This window comes from Ornithorhynchus anatinus, chromosome 16 (assembly GCF_004115215.2).
Source record: "Ornithorhynchus anatinus isolate Pmale09 chromosome 16, mOrnAna1.pri.v4, whole genome shotgun sequence".
Classification (NCBI taxonomy): Eukaryota; Metazoa; Chordata; class Mammalia; order Monotremata; family Ornithorhynchidae; genus Ornithorhynchus; species Ornithorhynchus anatinus.
Window position 1 is genome coordinate 42,225,018 of NC_041743.1, and position 26,308 is coordinate 42,251,325.

Sequence of the window (26,308 nt, forward strand, 5' to 3'; positions counted from 1 at the left end):
AGGCTCCTTAAAGGCCACCACCAGAATCAGCCTGACCGTAGGCCCCGGGGAGACAGACGCACCGCAGTCGTCAAACCTCCAGCATCCCGCACCTGCTGAGCTACCTGCAGATCAAAGGAGGGAACTCAGAAAGATAGGGAAACGCAAGCAAGGGAGCCTATCCAAAAGAGGAGAAGCACGTGTTGCAGATGAAGGAGAAGGAAACCCACTGAATTCCCTTGGCGAAGAGGCAGGACTCCAGCGCGGTAGAGCGCCGAATCCAGAATCCGAAGTTAAGTCAGAAGGTGATGCGGATCTTTACCTGCTGGGAAAAGAGGGTCTGGGGGATGGGTCAGTGACAAGAGGAACAACAGATCACCTTAAAAAGGAAACCCAGAAACCAGTTCAGAAGAGAAAAAGGGAGAAAAAGTCAAGTGGTATCGGGTCCCAGCAAGAAAAGAAGGAAGGGAGGGACCCTTTGGCCGGTGATTCTCGTGGATGCCCTCCCTTAGCCAGACATCCATCAGAACCGAGTGAAGAAGCTACCTTGAAGCTGCTGTCAGCACAGCTCCAAGACGGCGGTATCTTTCACGAGCAGACCGGCCAGAAGCTCCTTCTCAACGAGGCCATCGCCCGGGGAGTAGTATCTAGCCACACGGCGGTGAAGCTCATGGGGAAGCTGAAGATGTTCAGGGGATTCTTTGACTCTCAGACCCTTGAGTCGTTGACGACCGAGGAAGTAATTGCCGAAGGCCTGATGGATGAGAAACTTCTCGAGAAGGTACTCACGTCCGACAAAGCCGTAAGCGGAGTCCTCGACCCCCACACGAACACCGTCCGCTCGGTGAAGGAGGCGATGGGAGTCGGCCTTCTGGACAAGGAGACGGCCTTGAGACTCTTAGAGGGTCAGGTGGTCACCGGTGGAATCGTTGACCTGAAGCGAGGCAAAAAAGTCTCGGTGACTTTGGCCACCAACCTCGGCTTGGTGGACAGCGAGGACCAGGAAGAGCTCATCAGGCTGGAGAAAGCGGCTAAAGGCAGAGGGGCCGAACACCCGACCGGGCGACGGCTGATCGGCCTACAGATGGAAACCAGTGGAATTATGGATCCGAAATCCAAGTCCCCTTTGACGGTTGTCCGTTCTATCGAGGTAGGGCTTCTGGAGAGAGAGGAAGCCGTTCGTCTCTTGGCTCGACAGGTGGCAGACGGAGGGATCATTCACCACCCGTCTGGGATGAGGCTTTCGGTAGAAAACGCGGTCAAACATGGCTTGATCGATGAAGACTTAGCCCAGAAGCTCCAGGAAGTCGAGAACACGGGTCTTGGTCGGGCTTTTCATCCGGAACCAAAAGAATCGATTTCTCTGCCTCGGGTGGACGCACTAGATCTCGTGACCCCAGATTTTCCAAAGGAGGCCCAGGGCGGAAGCTTGGCGGATCCCGTTGTGGGCCAAAGCCAGACTTCGCCTGAAGTTCCGAAGGGAGGACTGTTACCTGAATCTGGTGGGAGTGAGGCAGTGCTGCCTTTAGAAGCGAAACAGGGACTTTTAGACCCCGAGAACTGCATGCTGGTGCCCTATTCAGATTTTGTCAAGAAGTGTAAGATTGACGTTGCGTCTGGCCAGAGGTATCTGGAAATAAGGCCCTCCGTGGACATCAGCGATGCTCTGCGCCAGAGGCTGTCTCCGGTATCTGCTCTGAAACAGGAGTCAGGAGGTGAAGAAAAGGTCAGAGGAATTGCGTCTCGGCAGTTGTCGACCGGAGGAAGGCTTGACGAAGCTAGTGGCCGAAGGTTAGCCCTAGAGGAAGCTGCTGAAAGTGGATTAATTAGTCCCAAGTCATCAGTGACGGTTAAAATTGGGATTGTCGGGTCAGGTGGCAGTTTCCAAGCGGAGAAACCAGGAGAAGTTGAAGCGCGTGACTTGCAGAATGGGTTGGCTGAGGGCCACCAAGCTCTTGAAGCGAGTCCTGATGAAGGCCAGGAGGAAGCAGAGGGATCGTGGTTAAGTGAAAGTCGTCACGCAGAGGGAAAGAGAAAAGGGAGGATTTCTAAAGGCGGTCAGGAAACGGGGTGCTTAAATAGGACTGCTAAGGGGCTGAAAGTAAGGGGAAGTTCATCCAACTTAGTTTCGGGGACTCAAGGTCAGAGGGGACAAGATGGTCAGGGCCTCGCGGGCGGGGTAAGTCCTCAGCCTCTCAAAGCTTCAGGGAGGCAGCCTGACTCCAAACCTCGGAGCTTAAGTGTAAAAAGCGTCGAGCCTCAAAGTCCTGGAATCCAGAAGAGAACAACAGAAGAGAAGCCAGCAAAGGACGAGGATAAAGAGCCAAAAGTTACTCCAGGGGAAATAAACCAGCAATTGCAGCAGGTCCTAAAGGAACAAAACTCTTCGCCAGTTTCAGATTCCAAAGTCATGAGAAAATACAGAGGGGAATTGGCTTCTGAAGACCAGCAGCCAAACCTTGAAACTCCCTGCCGGGATTCATCCTTTGTGTTGCCGAGTGACTCAAGAAATCTTCCTGAGAGAGGGAAGGAGCCGAGTGCCGAGGGAGGCACGAGGAGGTGTAAATCAGTCCTTCTTCCTGCTGAAAAGCAGGAAGCCAGATGTGAGTCGGTCTGCGATATAAATCTCAAACCCAAGGGCATAACAGTCCAAGAAACATCCGGGGATCTGGGCGTCTCTATTACTTTTCAGGCAGAGACAGTATCTACCCACAGCTCTCTGGCTCCTCCCAGACCCCTACAAACACCTGGAGGGGCAGGCCGAGATTCGAGTTCCGTCATGACTCTCAAACCAGAAGGGAAGTCACTCCGAGGAGTAACTGAACCACTCCGAGGGGAGTCAACCTCTCCTGAGACGCTAAGATCTGGGATGTCCCCATCCCAAGAAACTGCTCGAGAGGAAGCCCAAGATCCAATGTCATCGCAAACTCTTAAACTGGAGGTGTCACCCCACACGACTCCCAAACGTGAAGCGCAAGGTAATCAAAACCCCTGTGTTTCTTCCAGACCCAAAGATAGGAAAGCTCTGGAATTCTCTGAGTCCCTTCAGTCCGAAGGAAAGTCTCTCCAAGGTGCAACTTCTAACCCTGAAGGGGTCCGGGGCTCCGTAACGCTTAAAGCAGAAGAAAGTGCGGGACCAGGCCCGGGTAAAGCCAGCTCTCCGGGATGGCCAGGAGCGGGGACCCTCTTCGGGTTGAGTGGAGACGACGGCGGGAGTGCCAACGAAATCCATAAGAACCGGGAAGGCCCTACCCAGGAAACCGCTGACGAGAACATCTCCAGTCTACCACCCTCCCTCGGGGTCCCAGCAGGGACACGGACCCACCGAGAGGGCTCCAGGGCTGCCCAGGACTCCCCAGGAACTCACGGGGGATCAACCGGAGATGACGGTGCCTCCGAACCCTTCACACCCAAAGTCCCATCCCAGGTCGTGGCCGGAAGAGACTTCCCAGTTCCCCTCCCATCTAAGAAAGGGATCCCCCACAAGGCAAGTGATGACAAAGAGGCCAACCTGGGGTCTTCCCAGGCCATTCACCCAGAAGAGAAGACGCCACAAGAAATGCCTCCGAAGCTCTCTGGAGCTGACCAAGCTCTCTCTCCATCTGCACCCAAGAGAGAGAGAGGCCAGGACTGCAGCCAAGAACCCACTGCGACCACGAGGGTAAGTCTTTACTTTCTAGTGGGGTGGGGTCTTTGCCAGCCTGAGTGGGTGTTACGAACCTTGAGAGCAGTTGGAGATGCCCTGAGGTTTGGAACTTTGCCCCGGCTGAAGTAAAGAGTGCTCTTGTACTCTTCCAAGGGCTTAGCACAGTGCTCTGTGCACAGTAAGCGCTCAGTCAATACCACTGATTAATTGTTGGGATTCTGCAAGCTCCCTCCGGGTGGGGATCGGCTGTACCGACCCTCGTACTCTCCCGAGTGCTGAGTACAGCGTTCTGCGCACGGTAAGCGCTCAGTAAATTCTCTCGATGGGTTGAGTCAGTGGCTTAAAGGACCGGTGGGTTAGAAGTGAATCGGAACTGGATTGGAAAAGTTGGGTAGGAGCTGCTAGCAGTCTGAGAGAAAATATGTGCTAGAAAGTAATCAGAAAGGGCAACTGTGAATTTCTGATTTCTGGAGCAGTTGGTGAAGTCATGTGGTTTGAGGCACATTGGGCCATTTGCCCCATTAGGTACCTTGGAAACTAAAAGAAAGTTGGGGATTTCCCCCTCAAGAAAAGAAATCAATCATATCTATTGAGCGCTTACTGTTTGCAGTGCACTGGTTAAAGCGCTTAGGAGTCTACAATAAAACAGAGTTGATCGACACATTCCTGGCCCACAACGAGTTTACAGTCTACAGGGGGCTTTTCCCCGCGGGGCCTCTGTCCCTAGTCTTCTCCAGCCAGTGGTCAGTTTGTCACCTGAGACTAAGACCACCCCAACCCCCCGAATTGGACGACTCGGTCCGGGGCCGTCCAGCCGGGCCAGGTCACACTGGGGAGGACTCGGGGCCGCCTCTTGCCCCTCTCTCTGCACCCACAAAATTGCCCGTCTCAAGGAGTTTTTTTCTTGCCTTCCTCTTTCCCTCCCTCCCTCCCTCCCTCCCTCCACAGACAGTGTACAGCCGACAGCTCTGCCTGGAGCACGATGAGCAGCTGGTTTCCCACCTCTCTCGTCTCCGGGACATCGAGATGAGGGCGAAACAGATCCAGCCGGCCGAGCTAAACCTGGCTCAGCTTCAAGGTCTGCTGCGCCAGGCTGAGGTGAGTTCCAGAGTCTCCCTGCCCAGCACTCTGGCCCCCCTGAGCTCTCTTAATCAATCGGTGGTATTTATCGAGCCCTTACTGTGTGCAGAGCACTGTACTGAGCGCTTGGGAGAGGTCAGTATAAGAGTTGGTAGATACGTGAGGGCTTGGGCTGGCGACATTCATTTGAATTGTTAGGTGGGGGGGCCTCGATTTCCCTCCAACCCGGCAGAAAGGCTGAGATGGATCGATCCGTTCCGCTTAGAGAATCCTTGGGTGTAGGGGACCTCCAGAGGTCATTTAGGCCCTCCCCCTGTCTCCGGTCAGGCGGGCGCTTTCATTTTCATTATTTAACCGCACAGTAAAGATGCCCCTTCTTAATGTGTTCCCATTGTGGATATTCACAGAGGGTGAAAACCAGAAGAAGAACAAGTTTGAAGTACCAAGCTTCCCCAACCCATTAGGACCAAACAACTAAACAAATACTTGAGTGTTCAGATGACTATATAAAAAGTAAATAAGTGAAAATAGACCAGTACTGAGGACAGCTCAGATCTCTTTCTTCACTTGAAACTGTCAGGGGGCCAAGTGAGCGCTTTGGCTCCGGAGTTCATTCTCCCTTCTTCTGCCAGGCCCTGGATGGGGAGCTGAGCGACCTGTCGGCCCTAGTGAGCCGGGAGCTGGAAGCCGTGAGCCAGATTGTGGCCGGCCAGCCCCAGGAGGTCCCGGCCCAGCTGCTGAAGGCCCTGGAGAAAGACGCCAAGAACCTCCAAAAGTCCTTCAGCTCCGTGAGCGACACATTGAGCTCCAGGTTGCTCATTCTCCGGAGCGTGGCGGAAGCCGAGAGGGTAAGCAACGCCCTCCCCTCGCCCCCACGGCTCACTGAGGGCGTGTCTGCCTCGCTTTGGGTTGTTTCTGTTGTGAGCAGGGGGAGGGGAGTGGGTGGCCCAGCGAGTCAACTCTGGCCTTTGTTTTCAGGCTAAAGTCACGGACCAACATGAAAAGCTCCAAGAAAAATTGCACACGCTGGCGGCCTGGGTCAGCGACACTCACAGCTCCCTGGACGGCAGGGCGCCCGTCACGGGATTGGACACAACCAGCCTGAACCGTTGTCTCCAGCAGTACGAGGTAAACACACCCGCCCCTTGGATGATCTCATGGGGAAGGAGGCGGGGTGGGGAGGGAGGGGGCCTCTTGATCTACCTTTGGGTTCAGAGTGATTTTTCTGTCCCTGGGATGGGGCCAATTCTCCACATTTTTCAGGCCTCTGGGAAGTCTAGGAAGGGAAGCAGCATGGCCTAGTGGATGCAGCATGGGCCTGGGAGCCAGAGGACCTGAGTTCTAACCCCGGTTCAGTTCTAACCCCGGTTCCCCCATTTGCCTGCTGTGTGACCTTGAGCAAGTCATGTCACTTCTCTGGGCCTCAGCTCCCTCAACTGCAAAATGGGGATTCAGAACCCGTTCTCCTCATCAGTTAGACTCTGAGCCTCACGTGGGTTGGAGACTCTATTCAGCCTGATTCACTTGGACCTACCCCAGTGCTTAGAACAGTGCTGGACACATAGTAAGTGCTTAATGAATGCCATAAAAAAAATCTAGTGAGTCCCAGCATGACTTCACATTGAAGGGCTGGAATCGGCTGGGTTTAGTCTGTCTCTTTCTGCTTAAAAATAAATACGTCTGGGGCTTCAGGTTAATGGGAAAACCCCAGTGTCAGTCAGTCAATCAGTGGTACTTATTGAATGCTTATTGTGTGCAGAGCACTGTACTAAGCGCTTGGATAAATACAGTATAAAAGAGCGGGCAGATCCGGTCCCCGCCCATCAGAAACCTGTGTGCTCTGCACACTGTAAATGCTCAGTAAATACCATAGATCGATTAACTGTAAGCGCTCTCAGGGCAGGGAATGTGTCTACGCTGTTGTAATGTGCTCTCCCAAGGGCTGTGCACAGTTAGCGTTCGATAAATACCGTGGATTGAATCAGGGCCCTAGAGAGAAGACCCTTTGGAGGGCCTGCAGAAGGTGACATTGATAGAAGCGTAAAATGGTTCCCGCAGCCAGGGCTTACCGGAAGGAAGAGGTTTCACTCCCCCTTTCTCTTGCCCCCTCTCTCCTCAGGACCTAAAGGAGCCCCTGTCGGAAAGAAAATCCCAGCTGGACACCCTGGCTTTCGATATTCAGTTCTTCATTTCGGAGCACGCCCAGGACCTGACTCCCCAGCAGAGCCGCCAGCTGCTGCGACTTCTGAACGAGCTGCAGAGGTCCTCCCGGGAGCTCTGGGAACGGGCCAGCGCTCAGTCGGGGGCTCTGCACGCCCGCCTGCAGGAAGTGGAGCGGGAGGCCCAGGTTAAGGTCAGGCTGGGCCAACCACGCGGCTGAATCCTGTCCGTCACGGTGCTTTCACGCTCTGGGGCCTTGGAGGCCCCATCCTTGCCGATATTTGAGTTCTCGCCCGACACTGGGTTGATGAAAACTCAGAGTAGTTCTAGGGCACTGAACTGGGAGGAAGCTAGTCCCTGCTTTTTTTCCCACTGCTGTGTCACCTTTAGGAAGCCTCCACTCCTCTCTGGGCCTCTGAACAGAGATGGAGTCACCCCCTCCCTCTTATAAGTGATGAAAAGCAATGTGGCCTAGGGGAAAGAGCACGGATCTGGGAGTCAGAGGTCACGGGTTCTAATCACCTCCCCGCCACTTGGCTGCTCTGTGACCTTTGGGCAGGTCACTTCAATCCTCTGTGCCACAGTTCCCTCATCTATATAATGGAGATTATGACTGTGAGCCCCACGTGGGACATGGACTGTGTCCGATCTGATTAGCTTTTATCTATCCCCATGCTTAGTACAGTGCCTGGCACATACTATAGTAAGCTCTTAACAAATATCATTTTAAAAAGGCTCATCTTTGGCAGGGAACATGTCCACCAACTCTGAATTATTGTTTTCTCTCAAGCGCTTAGTACAGTGATCTGCACACAGTAAAGCACTCGATAAATACCACCGAAGGCTTATTATTACTATTGTCATTCTTCTTAGGTGGGCAAAGTTCTCAGCTAATCTGAGTGACGGGGCTGTAGCTTCGTCTTTGTTCCCGGCACAGTCCCAGGATGAAGTAATTCCATGATCTTGGGTTGTTGTCTTTTCTTCCTGTTCTTCCTGAACTTGGTCTTGGAAATTTTCATTATAATGTTTCTGTTATGTGCCTTTATGGCTCCTCTCTTTATAATAATTACGGTATTTGTTAAATGCTTACTATGTGCCAGGCACTGTTCTACGCTCTGGGGTAGATAGAAGATAGCAGGGTTGGACACAGTCCCTGTCCCACAAAGGCCTCACAGTCTTAATCCCCATTTTACAGATGAGGGAACTGAGACCCAGAGAAGTGACATGACTTGCTCAAAGTCCCAACAGACAAGTGGCGGAGGCGGGACTAGAATCCATGCCCTTCTGCTTCCCCGGGCCTGTGCTGTAGACACCAGACCATGCATAAAACTCGATGTTTTTTACCCAGCGATCACTCTGTGCAGAGCACTGTGCTAAGCACATGGGAGAGTGCAATATAACAGACTTGGTAGACGTGTTCCCTGTCCTCAAGGATCTTACGGTCTAGAGGAATGGGACACGAGGGCTTTTAGAAACCCATAGACATCGGAGGGAGCCAGGTGGAATATGGTGTAAACAGTAATAATAGCCACTCCATCCCTTAACGCTTTCACTGCCAACCCAACGGGGCATACTAAAAAGGATAATTACTGAAAATAATAATAACATTGGAGCGGTAGGTGTAATTTTGAACTGTTTGCACAGTGAAATGCTGCCTGGGCCGCTGTGGTGACAAGATGGCTTTGATTTTACAGTTTCCGAGGGTAAGCTTCATCCCGTCCCCCTAAGCCTCCCGTTCTCCCTCTCCAAGACAACAGAGCGCCCTGGATGGCTTGGCGCTCTGACTCAGGATGGGCTTTTTCGAGGCTCTGGGAGATCCACCTCATCGAGGACGTTTCCGCTAGGTGCTAAGGAAAACAAAGAGAGGGGCGACGTTAAGCCGATGGTGGGAAAGCCCCAAGGCACAGCCATCCCTGTCTCCAGATTCCAGTTTTGACCGTGATTAGAGAATGATGTCCCAATTCAGGATCACAGATAAATCCTCTTGGCTCATCAATCGGAGCTCCCAAATCTAGGACCCCGCAGCTGCTTCCTTTTCGAGCTGGCCCCGCTCGACCTAGGCGGCACCCAGTGAAATCGGGGTCTCCTTTCCCACTGGCAGCGAATGGTGGGTCAATTCCCAGTGGGATAAGGTAGGACCAGGGCAGCCTAGACCTTCTGTCACTGCACGCCGCCCCTCTCACCGGAGACACTATTAATCCCCGAGTGTGTATTAACCGTCAGTAATGCTGTGCCGTCCGCGCGCGCGCTTGTGTGCGCGTTTGTGTGTTTGTGCGTTAACCTGTTTGCTTTGCTTCTTTCAGATCCAATACGCACCCATCCTAACCCAGGAAGATCTCGCTCTGTGGCTGAAGAGCTCTTAGGAGTTCCCTCTCGGAGCCCTTCTCTCTCGCTCGTCCTAAAGACGGTGAAAGAGAGGCCCGGGCTGGGTACCTGTCCGTAAGTGAAGGTGCCCGAGCACCAGCCGGCCGTAGAGGCTGGTGAGGAGAAGCCGCTTGGGAAGGATGGTCAGGGACGCACACATCATGCTCAATCGCTCAACCGGGCGCTTCCGTGTCATGCAGCCGAGGGGGGGGCGGTCCGACCACGGGGTCCAGCACGGGAACGGCTGTCCTCTCCCGCTCTCCTTGACCGTTTCCGTGAGCACCGGTGGGCTTCCGGGTGGATTGGGCTTCCCGGCCCAGACCCGTGGAGGAGCCGGCGGGCGGTGGCGCCGGGCTGGGTCAGCCTGGTTCCGGAAGGCCTCTCTCCACGACTTCCTCCTCCCTCGCTCCGCGGGGCCGTCCGGGTGTGGGATCGCCGAGCTCGAGTCCCCTCCGGTGGTGGTTAGGACATCCGGCCTCTTTGGCAAATCTCCATTTTTCAGAGACCGGCCAGCCAGTCGGGGCCCGGAGCTTTCCTCCTGCTCCCGCTATTGTCGACCATTTCTGGGCCAACCGGGATGCCCGTCAGAGGGCGGGCACGGGGAGTAGAGGGAGCCGAGGCTTCCAACGGGCAGCTCTTAGGCGGCTCCGGCGGACGGTTCGGCGGGAGGAGTAGATTGAAAATGGGGGATCATCTCCCATTTGGAGGTATCCCTGCCCTGCCTGGCGTGGACAACCCAGGCTACTGGTCATTTGGGTAAATTGGAGGGGGACCATCCAAGGGAGAGATGTGGACCGGCGGGACGGATTTCAGACCCGGATCCCTTCTCCGTGCCCCCTGGTTGCGGAAACAGTCTGAGGAGAGGGAGTTGCCAGACCCGATTCCTGTGCTGCGTCCCACCCCTCCCCGGCGTCCTCGCCGCGGTAACCCTCCTATTTTGCTTTTCAGAGAACCGCCTTGCAGCCGGGGGTGTGGCTGGCACTAACTGTCCTCTGCCCCCTTTGCCGTCCCCCCAGAGTCTGCAGGAGCAGCGAGCCGTGTGCCACGAGAAGCTGGAGGGTCTCTGCCACTGGCTGGGCGAGGCCGAGAGGACGCTGGTGGACCGTCAGAGGAGAGCGGCCAGCAAGGAGGATCTGTCCGCGCTGCAACAGAAGCAGAGCGACTTGGAGGTCGGTGCTGGATCTGAACACCTGAGGTGGAAAAGACCAAACAAATCGATCAGGCCGTGGTATTTATCGAGCACTCTGTGGGCAGAACACTGCATTTGAGCACTTGGGAGAGTATAGTACAAAAGAGTTAATGTCATTATTATCATTGTTATCAATAGTAATAATGATGTTGGTATTTGTTAAGCGCTTACTAGGCGCAGAGCACTGTTCCAAGCGCTGGGGGAGATACGGGGTAATCAGGTTGTCCCACGTGAGGCTCACAGTTAATCCCCATTTTACGGATGAGGGAACGGAGGCACAGACAACTTAAGTGACTTGCCCAAGGTCACACGGCTGACAAGTGGCAGAGCCGGGATTCGAACCCATGATCTGTGACTCCCAAGCCCGGGCCCTTTCCAGTGAGCCACACTGCTTCTCGTAGCCATGCTGCTTCTCGTAATAATAATAACTGTGGTACTTAAGCACTTAATATGTGCCAGGCACCGCACTAACCAGTGGGGTAGAGTTGGAAGACACTCTCCCTGCCCACAAGGAGCTTACGATCTAGAGTAAGCTTGTAGCGGGCAGGGAGTGAGTCTGTTTAGAATTGTATTCTCCCAAGCGCTTAGTACAGTGCTTTGCGCACAGTAAGTGCTCAATGAATACAATTGAATGAGTGAATAGAGAAGCCCTTTGAGTTCCCCGTCTGCCTTCCCCTCCGGTCCCCGGGTCCAATGTGCTTTTGGGTGTGTTCCCGCAGCGTGGCATAGTGGATATAGTGGAAGGTCATGGGTTCTAATCCCACTTCTACCACTTGTCTGCTGTGTGGCCTTGGGCAAGTCACTTAACTTCTCTGGGCCTCAGTTACGTCATCTGGAAAATGGGGATTAAGACTGAGCCCCATGCGGGACAGGGACTGCGTCCAACCCGGTTTGCTTGTATCCACCCCAGCGCTTAATACACTGCCTGGCACATAGTGAGCGCTTAACAAATGCCATCATATTCTTATCGTTATTACCCTATAAGCACTTGGATACTCACCCCAGCCCCGCAGCACTTATGGGGATATCCTTATAACCTACTATTTCCCCTAGCCGAGAAGCAGCGTGGCTCAGTGGAAAAAGCACGGGCTTTGGAGTCAGAGGTCATGAGTTCGAATCCCAGCTCTGCCACTTGTCAGCTGTGTGACTGTGGGCAAGTCACTTAACTTCTCTGTGTCTCAGTTACCTCATCTGTAAAATGGGGACTAAGACTGTGAGCCCCACGTGGGACATCCTGATTCCCCTGTGTCTACCCCAGCGCTTAGAACAGTGCTCGGCACATAGTAAGCGCTTAACAAATACCAACGTTAATTTGTTTTAATAGCATTCTCCCCCTGTAGATCGTAAGTTCCTTGTGGTCAGGGATCGTGTCTAGCAACTCCATTGAATTGTATTTTCCCAAGCGCTTAATACAATGCTCCGCACATAGTAAGCACTCAAGAGGAAAAGAAAAGTGACAGAGTCAGGATTAGATCCCAGGTCCTCTGACTCCCATGCCCTTTCCGCTACGATTCCCACGCCACACACCTCAGCACGAGCTTTTTCAGAAAATGTTTCAGTTCTCCTGACTCCTTCTCATGCCTCCTCCTCTATCCTGCGAGGCAGGTAGGAGGTAGATGGAGGATATTCATTCATTCAATAGTATTTATTGAGCGCTTACTATGTGTGGAACACTGCACTAAGCGCTTGGCATGTACAAATCGGCAACAGATACAGTCCCTGCCCATTGACGGGTTTACAGTCTAATCGGGGGAGACGGACAAAAACAATAGCAATAAATAGAATGAAGGGGATGAGCATCTCATTAAAAGGATGTTCCTGATCCGCCCCAGCGCTTAGTATCAGAGAGCCAGTAATGGAAAGAGCCCGGGCCTAGGAGTCAGAAGGACCTGGGTTCTAATCCCGGCTCCGCCACTTGTCTGCGCGTGACCTTCACTTCTCTGTGCCTCAGTTCCCTCAGCTGCAGAATGGGGATTAGACTGCGAGCTCCGTGAGGGACCTGTTGATCCTCTATCTATCCTAGCGCTTTGTCGAGCGCTTGGCACGTAGTAAGCGCTTAACAGATACGACAGTTATTTTTAGTAGTAGTAATCATACAGTGCATAGCGTTTAACAGATGCCGCTATCATTATTAGCACTGCTTGACTGTCCCATCCTTATCTGTCACGTCCTCAGGACTTGCAGAAAGATGTCCAAGACCACGCCGGTGCCTTCGCTGATGCCATCAAGGCCACGGAAGAGTTCCTGGAGGAGAACCGCACCAAGTTAAATCCCAGCGAACTGGCCTCCCTGAGGGAGAAGCTCCGCCAGGCCAAGGAGCAGTACCGGGCTCTGCGGGAGCGAACGCAGACTGCTCAGAAAGAGCTGGACGGAGAGGTGACGGCGGCCGTGCGGCAGGAGACCGAAAAGGTAACCAGGCGATGAGGTCCAGCTGGGGAGGGGTCCCGGTCCAGGACGGGGATGAAAGAAGGTCGTCTCTGGGCGGAGCTACTCGGGGGGAAGGTCCTGGACACTGATCTTGGGGGGGACAGGAAGAGGAAATAAGCCCCCCCCCCCCAATTAAGGAAAAGGAGAGGGGGGAGAGGGTCACATCTTCACCTGTTGTGCTGTCCAGTTGACCCTAGTAGTTTGCGGATGTGTCATAGACAAACGGAATGAAATTCAATCCAAATAGTTATGGGAGAGAACTCCCCCAGAAGCAGGAGGAGATACTAAAAACACAAGTTTACGCTTGAGTTATTTCCAAATATGACAGAATCAGTCAATCGACCTGTGGTTTCTTTTGTGAGCACTTACGATGTGCAGAGCCATCTGCCTCAGAGTCCGAGTGGGTTTTTATTTGGAGTTTAAGCCTCTCACTTCCCTTTTTTAGTCGGTCAGTCAATCGTATTAATTGAGCACGTACTGCGTGCCGAGCACTGTACTAAGCGCTTTGGGGAGTCCAGTATAGCAATATAGCGGACGCATTCCGGGCTCACAATAAGCCTACAGTCTAGAGGGGGAGACGGACGTGAATGTAAATAAATACAATTACAAATACGGCCGTAAGTGCTGCGGGGCTCGGCGGCGGAATGAATAAAGGGCGTCGCAGAAGGAAGTGGGAGAAGAGGAAAGGAGGGGTTAGTCCGGGAAGGCCTCTTGGAGGAGGTGGGCCTTCAATAAGGCTTTGAAAGTGGGGAGAGTCATTGTCGGGTATGAAGAGGGAGTGCGTCCTAGGTGCTTAGTACAGTGCGTGGCACCTAATGGGCGCTTAATGCGTAGTCTTAATACTATAAGAACTACTTCTCTTGCTAGTAGATAAGGGACCGGTAGCAGTGCTTGATGGAACACCCAGTGGGTGCGACACACCGCACTAAGCACCCGGGGAAGTATAAGAGAAGCCCGAGACACATTCCCTGCCCACAAGGAGCTTCCACCCTAACGCATCTCTCTCATCCCAACCGTCTCTGCCCCCTTCAGACTAAAGCGGCCAATGAGCTGGAGGAAAATCAGAGGAAAATCGATTCGCTCCTGGACTGGGTGTCCTCTCTGGAGTCCCCGGGTGGCCCGTCCAAGCTCAGTCTCCCCACAGCGGGGCAGACGCCGGGAGGACGGCCGGGCAGAGGGAGCCAGGATACGGTCGACGGACAGGGCGGCGTGGACCGAGCCGAGGAGGCCCTGGACCAGCAGTACGAGAGTCTGAAGGTGAGACGGGTCCCCGTGTGCCTCTTCCTGCTTCGGGGGGGGGGGCGGTTTCAGCTCTTGGCATGGGCTAACCATCGCCTCCCCACATCCACCCACCGCCAGATCACCCTGTCATATTTATTGAGCGCTTATCGTGTGCAGGGCACTGTACTGAGCGCCTGGGAGAGAACAACACAGCCATATTAGAGACTCGTTCCCTGCCTGCAGAGAGCTTACAGTCTAGAGTGGGAGACAGATATGAATACATAAAACAATTCGGGATACGGACGTAAGTGCCGTGAGACTGTGTGACGCAGAAGGGACAGAGTGGATAATGGCATTGAATTCCAGTGTCCTTGCTGCTCCAATTCTTGGCTGTGGTCATTTATAGGTTCCAGAGGAACTGTAGGAGCGGCTGATAATAGTAACTGTGGCATTTGTGAAGTTCACTCATTCATTCATTCAGGAGTATTTATTGAGCGCTTACTGTGCGCAGAGCGCTGTACTAAGTGCTTGGAAAGTACAGTACAACAATAAAGAGAGACGATCCCTGCCCACAACCGGCTTACAGTCGAGGGCAGGTTGATACAAGGTCATCGGATCCCACCTGGGGCTCACGGCCAGAATCCACGGGGACTCCCCAGCACCCTAGGGGTCGAGCCTCTTCCTCTTTGATGCTGAGGTGTAGAAGCCAGCTGCGTTTGGCTGAAAAGCCGGGATCCCCCTCCCGACCTGCGGCCCCGCTCTTTCTCTCGCCTCAGGCTCGTCACCAGGAGCTGCTGTCCCAGCAGCAGAACTTCATCCTGGCCACCCAGTCGGCCCAGGCCTTCCTGGACCAGCACGGCCACAACCTGAGCCCCGAGGAGGGGTCCCGGCTGCGGCGGAGGCTGGCGGAGCTGAAGGAGAGGTACTCGGCCTCCCTGGCCCGGTCGGAGACGGAACTGAAGCAGGTGCAGACGCTGCGGGACGAGCTGCGGAAATTCCTGCGGGACCACGGGGAGTTCGAGACGTGGCTGGAGCAGTCGGAGAAGGAGCTGGAGGGCATGCGCCGGGAGGACGGCGACCTGGCCTCCCTGCTGCGGCCCATGCTGCTCCGCCAGGGGAGCTTCTCCGAGGACGTCATCTCCCACAAGGGGGACCTGCGCTTCATCACCATGTCGGGCCAGAAAGTCCTGGACACCGAGGGCGGCTCCGGACCCTCCGCCGCCGGCGTCCTGGTGAAGGACAGGCTGGAAGACGCCACTCGACGTTACACGGCTCTCCACTCCAAGGTACCGTCTCGGGGCGCTCAGCCCAGAGCCCGGGGAGAGCCGCGGGACACCTCGGAACTGCCAGCCCACCCCCACGCTAAAGAGTGTCAGTGGTCCTTCTTGCCCACTGCTGCCCAACCAGTGGTTCATTATTCAGTCGGGGTAGAGACAGCGTGGCCTAGTAGACGAAGTATGGACCTGGGAGTCAGAGGACCAGGGTTCTAACCCTGGCTCTTCCACTTGCCTGCCGTGTGACCTTGGGCAATCTCTCGGCTTCTCAGGTCCTCCGTTTCCTCGACTGCAAAATGGGGACTGAGATCTGTTCTCCCTCCTACTTAAACGGGGACCCCCTGGTGGGACAGGGATTGGGTCCAACCTGATTAACTGGTGTCCACCCCGGTGCTTAGTCATAATAATGATGATAATAATAATAGTATTTGTTAAGCGCTTACTACGTGTCAAGCACTGTTCTAACCTGGGATAGATGCGAGATGATCAGTTCGGACGCAGCCTGTCCCACCTGGGACTCACAGCCTTAATCCCCATTTTACGGATGAGGTAACTGAGTCCCAGAGAAGTGAAGTGACCTGTCCCAAGTCACACAGCAGACAAGTGGCGGAGCCGGGATTAGAATACAGGTCCTTCTCCCAGGCCCAAGCTCTATCCAGTAGTCCACAGTGCATTTTCTGGCTTAGAACAGTGATTGACACCTAGTAAGCACTTAACAGACTCCTTAATTATTAACGGTATCAAATGAGCACCTAGTCAGTCGGTCGATTGAATGTCAGTCGATTGAACGAATTGGATGTCTGCCGTGTGCAGAGCACTTTACTAAATGCTTGGAAGAGTAAAATAGAGAAGATACGCTCTGTTCCCACAAAGAATTTGCAATCTTTCAGGAGACACAGACGTAGAATAATTCACACGTAAGAGAAAGAAATGCTCAAAGGGGACGGATGTGAGGAGTAGCGAGTGCCAAAGTGTTGAGATGTTATGCGCTCAGTACAGTGCTCTGTACACGGTAAGCGCTCAGTAAATACAGTCGTCTGACTGACTCCCCACCTCATCTCCCGGCAGTGCTCCAAGTTGGGCTCCCACCTGAACACGCTGCTGGATCGCTATCAGCAGTTTCAGGGCAGCACAGACGGGCTCCAGGCGTGGATGCAGCAGTGCGAAGCGGAGGTGGAGAGGCTCCTGGCCGACACCGTGGCCTCAGACCCCAAGATCCTGCAGCAGCAGCTCGCCAGCACGAAGGTAAACCGAGCTCCGGACCCTCTTCCGGGCGGCAGGCGCGGCCGGGTCGGAGATCTTTCCCTGGGGCGAGGCTGGGAAGACTCAGAGGATAGAAACGGGGTCAAGATGGGCGATATGTCGGAGGATGAGATATCAGACCCCAATTCCTGATTCTCATCCCTTTCCCCCATCCCCGGAGCCTGGGGATGCGGCGGGAACTCGGTAGCGTGCCCCAGTCCAGACGGGGATGGCTAATGCCGGCTGTCCTTGTTCTTTTCTTGCATCGTGCTGGAGCAGCAGCTGCAGGGCGACCTCGCAGAGCATCAGGTACCTGTGGAGAAACTCCAGAAAGCGGCCCGGGATCTGATGGAGATCGAGGGCAGGCCAGCCCCTGACCCCAGCCACATTCGGGAAACCACAGGTCAGTTGATCGTATTTATTACATTCCAAGTGCTTAGTACAGCGCTCTGCACACAGTAAGCACTCAATAAATGCGATTGAACGAATGAATATATTGAGTGCTTCCTGTGTGCAGAGCGCTGGGGAATATACAGTATAACAACGTAATGGACACGTTCTATGCCCAAAATGAGCTTTCTGTGTAGAGGGGAAGACAGACATTAATATAAATAAATTACAGGCATGTACTGTGGGGCTGGATGTATTGGGGGGGTGAATAAAGGGAGGAAGTCAGGGTGACGCAGAAGGGAGTTGAAGAAAAGGAAAAGAGGGCTTGGTCAAGGAGGGCTTCTTGGAGGAGATGTGCCTTCAGTAAGGCACAGGTACTATCAGAGTCGGGGACGGGGGGCAAGGGGCCCTGAGAGTCGGGGGTTGTGAAGACCAGAAAGTGGGCCACTTGGGGATCAGACTATTAAGAGGCTGGTGGATCTCCGATGAGAATTTAAAAACACCAAAAAACAAAACAAAAAAGCAAACAACTTGGGGGTCAAACTATTGAGTGGCAGATGGATCCAAGATGAGAATTGTCTGCAGCAGAACCTGCAGTAAGCGGGCAGTGAGGATCAGTTAGTGGTATTTATTGAGCCCTCACTGTGTTCAGAACAACGGACTAAGGAGGGAGAGAAGAGGGGAGATGGGGGAAGGAGGGGAGAAGAAAGGGAAGAGAGGAAGGAAGGAGAAGGGTTAGTTTCCACCAGTAGGCTCTCCTTGGCCTCACTGGGTTTCCGGGGTGATAACCTTACCAAGATCAGGCTTGGGGATCGTCTACACTCGTCCTCTGACTTCCTGTTACCCAAAGAATCGAGGACAGGGCAACGGGAACCCTGGAGCTGTAAGAGTGGCTGCCACCGGCTCAGGCAGAATCAGTCGATATTTATCGAACGCTTACCCTGTGCAGAGCACTGTACTGAGCGCTTGGGAGAGTCCAGTACAACAAGATTAGCAGACACGTGCTTTGCCCATAATGAGCTTACGGTCTAGAGACGAGCTGAAGGCCGCTGTGTTTCCGGTGGGAGATGGCATGGCCCTTTTGCCTTCAGGCTTGACCTAATGGGTCTCACTGAAGTACTTGCGTGTGTGTGAATTGTTTCTGGGGTTGCTGACCTCTTTCTCTCTTTTTATTTTTAATTTGTATTATTAACCTGGCCCAAGAGCCAGGTTTCTTCCCTCGTCTTTTCAGTCTGTCTGGGTAAAGCAAAATTTAGTGACGTAGTCCCGAGATGCCCAATCCCCTTTGGCTGCAGACCCTTGGCATCGAGGTTCCCCAGAGGCCAATCACATGTGTGCTTTTTCCTCCCTCTCAAACCCCCTCCTCCTCCCCCCACCGGGATCCACAGACTCCATCCTGAGCCGCTTCCAGAGCCTGTCCCGGCGGATGGCGGAGCGCTCGGACCTGCTGCAGAAGGCCATCGCCCAGTCTCAGAGCGTCCAGGAGGGCCTGGAGAGCCTGCTGCAGTCCATTGCCAAGGTGGAGGGCGGCCTGGAAGGAGAGCAGGTGGCCAGCATGTCCTCCGCGGCCATCCAGGAAGCGCTAGCCACCAACACGGTGAGACGGCCACCCTCGAGCCCCCGGGGAGGAGACCTGCGTTTGCGTGTCCACTTGGGGACTCGGGTCGGCAGAGGTTCGAAGGGGAGAAGAGTTGATCCTCTTCCCAGGTTGTGGGACTCGGAGAGAATCTTACAGAATCCTCCTACCTAAATCTGTGTAACGAGTTTAGAGGAATAGGTTGGCTCGATAAAGATCCGTCGATCGGTGAACGGTATTTATTGAGCGTCTGCTGCGTGCAGAGCACTGTACGGAGCGCTCGGTAAGTACGATGCGGTAGAGCCGGTAGACGTGATCCTACCAGGGGGAGACAGGCAGGAAAATAAATTACAGATGGAGAAAATAGTAGAATGTAAGGATATGTACATAACTGCCTGGTGGCCCAGTGGATAGAGCATGGGTCTGGGAGTCAGAGGAACCTGGATCCACGACTTTTCTGCTGTGTGACCTTGGGCAAATTCCTCTGTGCCTCGGAGGGATTAGGGATTGGGACAGGGACTGGGTCCAACCTGATTAGCTTTGGATCTACCCCAGCACTTAGTACAGTGGCCAGCACATAGTAAAGCACTTAAGAAATGCCATTTTTAAAAAAAGTGCTGTGGGGCTGGGGTGAGCATCAAAGTGCTTCAGGAATACCCAGGCAAGTGCAGAGTTGATGGGGTGGGTGGGAAGAGGAAATGAGGACTTAGTCGGGGAAGGCCTTTTGGAGGAATTCTGTTGCCAAATTGTACCTTCCAAGCGCTTAGTACAGTGGTCTGCACACTGTAGGTGCTCAATAAATATAATTGATTGAATGAATGAAAGGAAATGTGATTTTAGGAGGGCTTTGAAGGAGAGGAGAGTGGCGGGCTTTCGGAGAGGATGGGAAAGGGAGGCCAGGCCCCAGGGAGAACCTGGGCAAAGAGGCCGGAAGCGTGCGGGCAAATTCTCGATCGGATGGAACGTTCTGGGGCCTGGGAGACGAGGTGAGGTGGAGGAGACCCCCTTCCCTCAAGCGGGTCCGCCCCCGCGCCCCCCCGGGCGCTGACGGGCCCGGCCGTTTGTGTCGTGGCAGAAACTGAAGCAGGACATCGCCAGGCAGAAGAGCAGCCTGGAGGCCACGCGGGAGATGGTGACCCGCTTCACGGAGACGGTGGACGGGGCCACGGCCGCCGGGCTGCGGGGCCAGCTGGCCGAGGCCAGCGAGCGCTTCGACCGGCTGTGCAGGCGGCAGCGGGAGAAGGAGGCCGCTCTCAAGGAGCTGCTGCCCAAGGTCGAGCAGTTCGAACGCCTCACGGAGAAGCTGCGTCAGTTCACGGACAGCAGGGCCCGGAGCCTGGCCTCTGGGAACCAGCCCGATCGGGACATCGCCCATTTCTCCCAGCAGATCCAGGTGAGGACACCATCTCACACATTAAGCCTTCCCTGATTAAGCCCCCATTTCCTCTTCTCCCACTCCCTTCTGCATCACCCTGACTCGCTCCCTTTATTCGCCCCTCAGTCCCAGCCCCACAGCACTTATGCACAGATCTGTCGTTTCTTTCTTTCTATTAACATCCATTTCCTCCTCTAGACCGTAAACTCGCTGTAGGCAGGGAATGTGTCTGTTTATTGTTATAGTCTACTCTGCAGTGCTCTGCACACAGTAAGCGCTCAACAGATACTATTGATGCATTGATTTAGGAACTGAATCTGGAAATGCGGGAGCAGCAGGAGAACCTGGACGCTTTAGAGCACCTGGCCAGCGAGCTGAGCAGCTGCGGGATTTCCACGGACTTGTCCCAGCACCAGGAGACGGTGCAGAAGCTGAAGAAGGACTTCACCGAGCTACAGAAAACAGCCAGAGAAAGGTAGGCTCGGCCTTCCTGGGGACCTCCCTGTCGCCTCCCTGTCCCGAGCATTTAGGCCACAGAGTGACGGACGATAGACGTCAGCTCCGTCTGCTCAGAGCCAGGGTATGATGATTCTCGCCGATAGGGAGCCAGGGGTCACCTTCCGGCCAGTTCACCCGACGACCGGTCAGTCAGAAAGTGGTGTTTATTGAGCGCTTACTGTGTGCAGGGCACCGTTCTAAGTGCGTGGGAGGGCACAATATAACAGTTGATAAGACAGGTTCTCTGCCCGCAGTGAGCTAACAGTGTAGAGGTTGGGCTTGCTCCTAGAGGATGAGCATCCCTTAAGTAAAGGTATTTATTGAACGCTGACTGTCGCAGAGCACTGTACTAAGCGCTCGGGAGAGCACAACGCAGCGGACACGATCCCTGCCCTTCGGGAGCTTCCAGTCTACAGGACGGAACTCTCCCAACTACTTGGTACCGTGCCGGGCCGCACGATAAATGCAGTCGCTGACCTAATGGGGAGGACCGTCCGGGACCCAGCTCGCGTCGGTCCGAGACGGATCCTGGCGACGGTCCCTGCAGAGCTCTGGCCGCTCTGAGCCCCCCAGCCTTCTCGTTGACAGAGAGAAGGAAACGTCATCCTGCCAGGAGCAGCTGGATGAATTCCGGAAACTGGTCTGGGGCCTGAGGAAGTGGCTGAAGGAGTGTGAGGGGAGCGTGCCGTCGGCAGAGGCCACCGTGGGGACCCAGGAATTGGAAAAGCAGATTGAGCATGTTGAGGTGAGTGGGAGTGGGTCAGGAGCTGGGTTAGAGGCAAGCAGGCGGGCTGGAGCCGTGATTTTTCAAACTGAAGGCAGCGGGGCCTAGCGGAAAGAGCTCAGAGCCGCGATTTGGGAAACCGGGTTCTTACGCCCACCTCTGCAACCGGCCTGAAGCGTTTCCTGAGGCCCCAATTTCTCCACCTGTAAAATGGGGATAAGATACCCGCTCCCTCTACCTTTTAGATGGTGAAACGAGGGGATGTGTCTGAGCTAATTATCTTGTATCTCTTCAGTGCTTAGCAAATGGTTGGCAGGTAGAGAGTACTTAATAATAATGATAATAATAATAATAATAATAATGGTGATATTTGTTAAGTGCTCACTGTACTAAATGCTGGTGTAGATACAAGCAGATCGATTTGGACCCAATCCCTATCCCGCGCGGGCCTCCCAGTCTCAATCCCCATTTAACAGAAGCGAAAACTGAGGCCCAGAGAAGTGAAGTGACTTGCCCAAGGTCACACAGCAGACGAGTGGCGGAGTCGGGATTAGAACTCGTGACCTTCTGTCTCCCAGGCCGGTGCTCTATCCACTACGTTGTTAATAAAATCTTTGGTCAAACTGTTTCATCCCCTTACCCCTCCCTTCACCCTATCCTGCCCTACCCCACCCTGATCCCAGTTCATTCTCCTCGGCTCGTTGTTGCGGTACTGGAAGGTGGGGAGAGGGGAGGCCCAGGAGGTCCCGTTCAGACAGCTCTCAGTTTCTCGTTGCCATCATTCTAAGCAGAACAACTTGGGTGGGTGGTCACGACCGCCTCGAGGGTCCTCTTGATCACCGATGGAGATGCGGAACTGTGAACAGGGTACGAGCCAAAAGGCCTCTCTCCTTTAGACGGAGCTGTACATCCTCGACCCGCAGAGGCAGCGTAGCCTAGTGAAAAGACTCAGGACCGAGAGCTAGGCGATCCGGGTTCTAGTCCCGGCTCTCTGACTAGGCCTGCTGTGTGACCTTAGGCAAGTCACTTGACCTCTCTGGGCTTGTTTCCTCATCTGGCAAACGGGTATAAAAATACCTACTCTCCCCCCGCCTTGGACTGTGAGCACCGGGCAGGACAAGGGACTGCGTCCCATCTGATGATACTGATATCTATCCCAGTGCTTGGCAAACAATCAGTGATGTTTATTGAATTCATTCATTCATTCCATCGTATTTATTGAGCGTTTACAGTGTGCAGAGCACTGTACTAAGCGCTTGGAAAGTACGATTCTGCAGAGCTTGGTGCTTAACCCATCTAAGCTCTTAAAACCATCATGAACAATGAGCGTGTTTTTCCCCCGAATCGCCCTCAATGCTGGTTGCCATCCCAACTTTGATTATCCTGGAATAATATCTGTGACATTCTCTGCTGTAGTCTACCTGTGTGAATATTTCGATTTCACTCCGGGCTCCAGTTTTACCAAAGGTAATCTGGGGCAAGAAGAGCGGAATCCCCCAGTCTCATGGGCGTCCTCTTCCTGTGGGGACCCAGGGCTGCGTTGAGCGTTTTTTTCTTTCCCCCGCAGAAGACGAGACCGTGGAATGGCAAGCAGGGAGTGTCCGTTGCGGTCCTCCTCCCCGGTGAGGGAGGCCCGGGGCCTGGGTTCGGTACTCAGGTGCCTTGCATTCTGGTCTCTGTACAGGGTCTCCTGGAGGGCTGGGCCGGGAAGGGGGCCCAAGTGGAAGAAGTCAACCGCAGAGGAACCGCCTTGGAGAACCTGATCGTGGACATCACCGCACCCGAAACCCAAGCCAAGACAGGTGAGGTCCAGCCGGGGGAGCCGGAAGGACAGGGCGAGGAAACGGAATCCGTTGGCCTGCCCTCCCGCCGGTCGGCCCTCTGCGCCTCGGCCCGGGTCGGGGAAGCGGCCCTGGGGTGGCTGCCCCACGGGGGATCAAGCAGTCAATGGTGTTTATCGAGCACCTACCGTATTGAGCACTGCAGTGAGCGCCTGAGAAGGTACAGTTGTATAGACACCATCCCTGCCCACAAGGAGCCTGCAGTCTATAGGAGGAGACAGGCGTCGAGATAAATTGCAGATAGGGGAAATGGCAGAGCGTAAGGACGGAAGTGTTGTGGAGCTAAGGGCGGGAGGAGGAAAAGTAGGAGGACAGGGCCGAGTCCACAGTTTCCTTGGCCTGTCGTAGAGAAGCAGCTTGGCTTAGTGGAAAGAGCCCGGGCTTGGGAGTCAGAGGGCGTGGGTTCTAATCCCGGCTCCGCCACTCATCTGCTGCGTGACCTTGGGCAAGCCGCTTAACTTCTCAGTTACTCAGTTACTTCTTATGTAAAATGGGGATTTAAGACTGCGAGCCCTATATGGGACAACCCGATTAGCTTGTATCTACCCCAGGACTTAGAACAGTGCTTGGCACATAGTAAGCACTTAACAAATACAATTCTTCTTCTTCTTCTTATTATGCCATAGTGGATAGATCACGGGCCTGGGATTGAGAAGGTGATGGGTTCTAGTCCCAGCTCTGCCACTTGTCTGCTGTGTGACCTTGGGCAAGCCACTTTACTTCTCTGTGCCTCAGTTATCTCATCTGTAAAATGGGGATTGAGACTGTGAGCCCCACCTAGGCCAGAGACTGCGACCGAGCTGATTTGCTTTTATCTACCCCAGCGCTTAGTGCAGTGTCTGGCACATAGTTGAGCACTTAAATACCATTATCATTATTATTATTATAATGTCAAGTGTGGGGAGGGAACATATCTACCAACTCTGTCACCTTGTCCTCTCCCAAGTGCTTAGTCCACTTGTCAGCTGTGTGACTGTGAGCAAGTCACTTAACTTCTCTGTGCCTCAGTTCCCTCATCTGTAAAATGGGGATTAAGACTGTGAGCCTAACGTGGGACAACCTGATGACCCTGTATCTAGCCCAGCGCTTAGAGCAGTGCTCTGCACATAGTAAGTGCCTAACAACATTAGTATTATTATTGTTAGTCCAGTGCTCTGCACACAGTGAGTGCTCTATAAATACCATCGATGGATGGATTGATTGCACCCGAGATGGGCTGAAGGCCAAAGTAGACCCTTCTCAGGAAGCGATCCGGGGGCGGGGCTCGGGGGGGGATCAACACTCAGGACAAAAGATAGTCGCCCGGCCCCCGAAGTGGCTTGTCTCTTTCCTCGAGTTCTGTCGTCTTGTGCTTCGTTAAACGCTCGTTGCCCAGGCACCGCGTCGGTAGTCGCTGTCGGGCATGTTGAAGTCAAGTGGCTCGTGGCCGGTCCGTGTCCGCCTTCCTAACCCGTTTGTCTCGCCCTCTGTATCCCTGTCCTTCTGCTCAGGTTCTGTGCTGCCCGCTCTAGGAGCTTCTGTAGGCAGTGTAAACGGATACCACACCTGCAAAGGTGAGCGTGCCCACTGGACAGCGCCGCCATGTTGCCCGTGTGAGGTCAACGTACGCACCTGTGTGTCTGTTGGTCTGGGCGGATCGGCCGCCTCGGCGGGGGAGTGATCCCCGGGGCGAAAACCCGGGGTGGGGGGGGGCGGGGGGCGGGGGGCGGGTCTGTCAGCCCACCCCGAGTCAGCCGAATCTTCCCATCGGCTGGCTCGCGGGTTCTCGGACAGGTCGCGTCGTAGGTCAGCCGAGCCGCGGGAAGTCGGGGATGGCAGTTGGCCCGCCGAGCCAACGTAGGCCAAGCGAGGGAGAGGAGGTGTTGATAAAAAAAAAAGAAATCCTTGTAAAAAAAAAGAAATCCGGAGCTTGAAAGGACTTCAGAACGCCAATAGGCCACAACCTCCGGTTTCTAAGCGGGACTCGCTCTAACAGTGGAACCTTCAATCACTTATATTCGGTGAGTGCTTACCGTGGGCAGAGCCCTGTACTAAGCCCTTGGGAGTACAGTGTCACGGGGTTGGTAGACCCAATCCCTGCCCTAAACGAGCTTCCCATCTAGTTCTAGTCTGGATCTTTCGGAACGTGGTCCATTTGTCATTTCCAAACTACTGAAATTGAAAGCGAGGTATAGGGTCCGCCACCCGCTTTGTTTACTGTTTGTTCTATTCATCTGGCACTTGAAAGTAGTGGAGCTGGATAAATAATCAAGTCTAGAACAACAGGCTACTCCGGGCAGGATAATGAGAACCGTTTGGCTCCGGGTAAGTAAACAGGAAATGGTTCTCCGGTGCCACAGGATATCCGGCCCTCGGCGTAGTGGAGATCTGACCCTGCGAATCTAATCCTTCTGGACTAGAAGGAGAAATTCGTAGGTCAGCCTGTCTCTCCTCCACCCGGGGCCCAAACCAAGCGTGGGAGCCAGAGAAATTCCCAAATGCAGAAAACTGGCACCTGGAAGGCTGGAACTTTTATCAGAGAGGAAAACCTTCGTAGGGTTATTCCGCGAGGGGCAAGGCTGCAGTGACCTGGGGGTTCCTCGGTTTCAGCAGAGCCTCTTCCTCCAGCCAAAGGTCCAGTCGCCGGTTCTGAGAATCCTAAGATCCCAACGGCGGAGGAGCCGGCGGGATGTACATTTAGTCTCTTCCCTCTCTGGGGATGTTGGGATTAAGAAATGAAGGCGTTTATCCAGATCGCCGTGTGCGCTTCGTGCTCATTCACACCACCCATCCGTGCTCCGGGCCGACCCCATCCGCTGACCCCGGCCCGTTTCCGTGTGATCAGATCTGACGGAGATCCAGTGCGAGCTGTCGGACGTGAACCAGCAGTACGAGAGCCTGGGGGGCGTGCTGCGGGGACGCAGGGACAGCCTGCTGGCCGTGCTCAGCCGGATGCGGGAGGTCGGGGAGGAGGCCCGCTCCGCGTTGAAGTGGCTGGAGTCCACGGAGCGCAACCTGGAGGCCCTCGACGCTACTTCGTCGCCCACCAAGACGGAGACCGTGCGAGCCCAAGCCGAGCACAACAAGGTACCGTGTCCCCGTTCCCGAGAGCAGGCACGATTGTCAATCAATCGGTGTTATTTATTGAGCGCTCGCTATGGGCAGGACACTGTACTAAGCCCTTGGGAGACAGTGCGACAGAATCAGTCAACCGGTGATGTTGATTGAATACCTACTCTGTGCAGAACATTGTACCAAGGGTTTGGGGGAAGTACAGTGCGGTAGAGTTCCCTGCCCACAGGGAGCTCACATTCTACGGGGGAGATGAACGCTAAAGTGTACT

The 26,308-nt window shown here is 54.3% G+C and overlaps 1 protein-coding gene across 1 annotated transcript in view; it reads left to right on the forward strand.

Moving 5' to 3' along the window:
* MACF1 (microtubule actin crosslinking factor 1) overlaps window positions 1-26,308 on the forward strand; it is a 291,335-nt gene that overhangs the window by 169,179 nt on the left and 95,848 nt on the right. The window contains 13 exon segments of the mRNA XM_029080290.1: window positions 10,246-10,398; window positions 12,594-12,827; window positions 13,878-14,102; window positions 14,843-15,352; window positions 16,409-16,585; window positions 16,862-16,985; window positions 18,361-18,569; window positions 19,624-19,941; window positions 20,232-20,398; window positions 21,010-21,166; window positions 22,830-22,947; window positions 24,477-24,539; window positions 25,811-26,052. Of these exon segments, the coding sequence (XP_028936123.1) occupies window positions 10,246-10,398; window positions 12,594-12,827; window positions 13,878-14,102; window positions 14,843-15,352; window positions 16,409-16,585; window positions 16,862-16,985; window positions 18,361-18,569; window positions 19,624-19,941; window positions 20,232-20,398; window positions 21,010-21,166; window positions 22,830-22,947; window positions 24,477-24,539; window positions 25,811-26,052 (2,697 nt within the window).